General features: G+C 34.3%; 1 protein-coding gene across 1 annotated transcript in view; it reads right to left on the bottom strand.

Moving 5' to 3' along the window:
• Positions 1-2,500, bottom strand: part of LOC144969398 (uncharacterized) — a 73,618-nt gene that overhangs the window by 38,099 nt on the left and 33,019 nt on the right. Inside the window, exon 17 of the mRNA XM_078908507.1 lies at positions 857-958. Coding sequence (XP_078764633.1) covers positions 857-958 — 102 coding nt within the window. The remainder of the gene's footprint in view (positions 1-856; positions 959-2,500) is intronic.

The following is a 2,500-nucleotide window of genomic DNA, read 5'->3' as shown; positions in this document are numbered from 1 at the left end:
TCTAAATTGGACTATTGTAACTCCCTTTGGGCGAATTTAGCTAAAGACAAAATGAGCAAACTTCGGGTTACTCAAAATAACGCAGCCAGACTCATTGTGCGCATAAACAAAATATACCCACCAGAAACTCTCCTTCTCCGTGAGTTATATTGGCTTCCTGTGGGAAAAAAAGTTGCCTATAAGATTTGTACTGTTGTCTACAAATCCTTGAGCACCAACAGTCCCTCCTATATTAAAGACCTTCTAAACACATATGTCCCCAATAGAAACTTGAGGTCAAGCAATGACCAATCACTCCATGTCAAACCTAAGCCATTGCGTAAAATAGGTGAACAATCTTTTCAATTTTTGGCCCCCCATTTTTGGGACTCTCTCCCATCACAAGTGAGATGCTCGCTTAAAGTTTTATATTTCTACGTCATAATGTTGCAACACTATTATCATATTTTGTTATTGTTAAATTGAATTCGTATCACGTTTCCATCAAACTTGTCTTACTGTAATATGTTTTGTTTATATCACCGTAAAACGCATAGACCTGTGTCAACGGGGTAAAGCGCTACATAAATGCCATTTATTATTATTATTATTAATCACGAATCCAGTAGAAATTAATGTTGTAACGCTTGATAAGATATGCATTGAGGACCAGCCTAAGCCTACAAGTCCTAATTCTAGATGTGCCGAATTGAGTCAATAATGTATAGTAAAATAAAAGGTGTAAAATGACTCAAATCAGGACTAGATAGTAGCCGTGATTCTTGGGATTTTCATCCGGTTCCTCCTACCTACTTGCCATATTCTTGAAGTTGAGAGCAAATCGATGATGATGATGATGATGATGATGGTGTATTACCTTTTTCACATAGAGTTCCAGAATAGCCAGAAGGACAAATACAATACTTTTTGGTGCTGTCACACTTGCCGCCATTTATACATTTCAGAGTACATCCGCTTCCTGATATGAAAAAAGTAAAAGGTTGTTCTTTTCGGAAAACTGACAAAGATACCGAAGTGGAAGACATGGAGGGGTTGTTATGAAGGAAAGAAAAAGGTAGAGAAAATAATTTGGCAGGAGGAATAAGACCAAGCAATATAAAAACGTTAGGGTCAGTTAGGTTTGATGTTATAAGCTTTACAAAGCTGATGCCAATGGTCAGATCATTTCAGCTCAAGTAAAATCAAGATGACAAAAATGTTTGGTTAAAGACTTTTTCTAGTCTTTTAAACTGGGGGAAACCTATACCATTTACGATAGTTAATATGAAAACCAGGATTTAACAAGTGAATGTGAAGGAGACAAAATAGAAGGAAGAGTAAATGGAAGAAGAAGAAGAAGAAGAAGAAGAAGAAGAAGAAGAAGAAGAAGAAGAAGAAGTGAAGAGAAGTAGAATAAGAAAAGATAGAATAGATATAATATAATAATAATAATAATAATAATAATAATAAAAAATAATAATATAATAATAATAATAATAAAATAATAAGAAGAAGAAGAAGAAGAAGAAGAGAAGAAGAAGAAAGAAGAAGAAGAAGAAGAAGAAGAAGAAGAAAGAAGAAGAAGAAGAAGAAGAAGAAGAAGAAGAAGAAGAAGAAGAAGAGAAGAAGAAGAAGAAGAAAAGAAGAAGAGAGAAAAGAAGAAAGAAGAAGAAGAAGAAGAAGAAGAAGAAGAAGAAGAAGAAAGAAGAAGAAGAAGAAAGAAGAAGAAGAAGAAGAAGAAGAAGAAGAAGAAGAAGAAGAAGAAGAAGAAGAAGAAGAAGAAGAAGGAGAAAAAGAAAAAGAAGAAGAAGAAGAAGAAGAAGAAGAAGAAGAAGAAGAAGAAGAATAGATTGCGGAGTAAAATGAGAGCTGAAAGAGGCCCCTCTCTCTCTCTATCTCTCGTTCTCTTTATGTCTCCTCGTATATGTATTTGGATTTATCTGTGTGCTTATTTGTGTGTGTGTGTGTGTGTGTGTGTGTGTGTGTGTGGGTGTCTGTTTGTGTGTGTGTGTGAGTGTGTTTGTGTATATGCCTGCATTATCAGTGTAATTTCTTCAGGGTTTCTATCGGTGGAATTTTTGTGATTTTCAGCCAAATTTCAAAACCATGCTTCCAGCATACATAAGCCATTTTATTTTATGTTTATGGCTACCAAAATACATAACATAACCTAAAAAAATGAAAAAAACCCATTTTAGTGCACTTTGTCTTCAAGAAAAATTGGCTAATAATTTTTTGGACCCTAGCAAGAGTATAATTAATTCTATTAAGTGTAGCTTTTCCGTATAATTTGAATTTTTATAAAGTAAATATCCTCTATGTGCACAAAGCGCTTTACAAAGGGTCCCTGACCAACAGCATCAAGTAACATACAGAGCGAGACGTGAGGGCTTTTGATAATGGTTAGAACACTTTAAATAGCGTTTTCTCAAAAGTTGCCTTTTGTGCACATTTTTATTTTTCAGTTCTAAAATCTCAGCACTTAAAATAGATAGGCACATATTTCATTTAGTTGAACAGT

Source organism: Berghia stephanieae, chromosome 3 (assembly GCF_034508935.2).
Source record: "Berghia stephanieae isolate SIO BIC M18660-M18661 chromosome 3, UCSD_Bste_1.3, whole genome shotgun sequence".
NCBI classification, from domain to species: Eukaryota; Metazoa; Mollusca; class Gastropoda; order Nudibranchia; family Aeolidiidae; genus Berghia; species Berghia stephanieae.
This window is presented reverse-complemented; position numbering and strand designations above follow the sequence as displayed.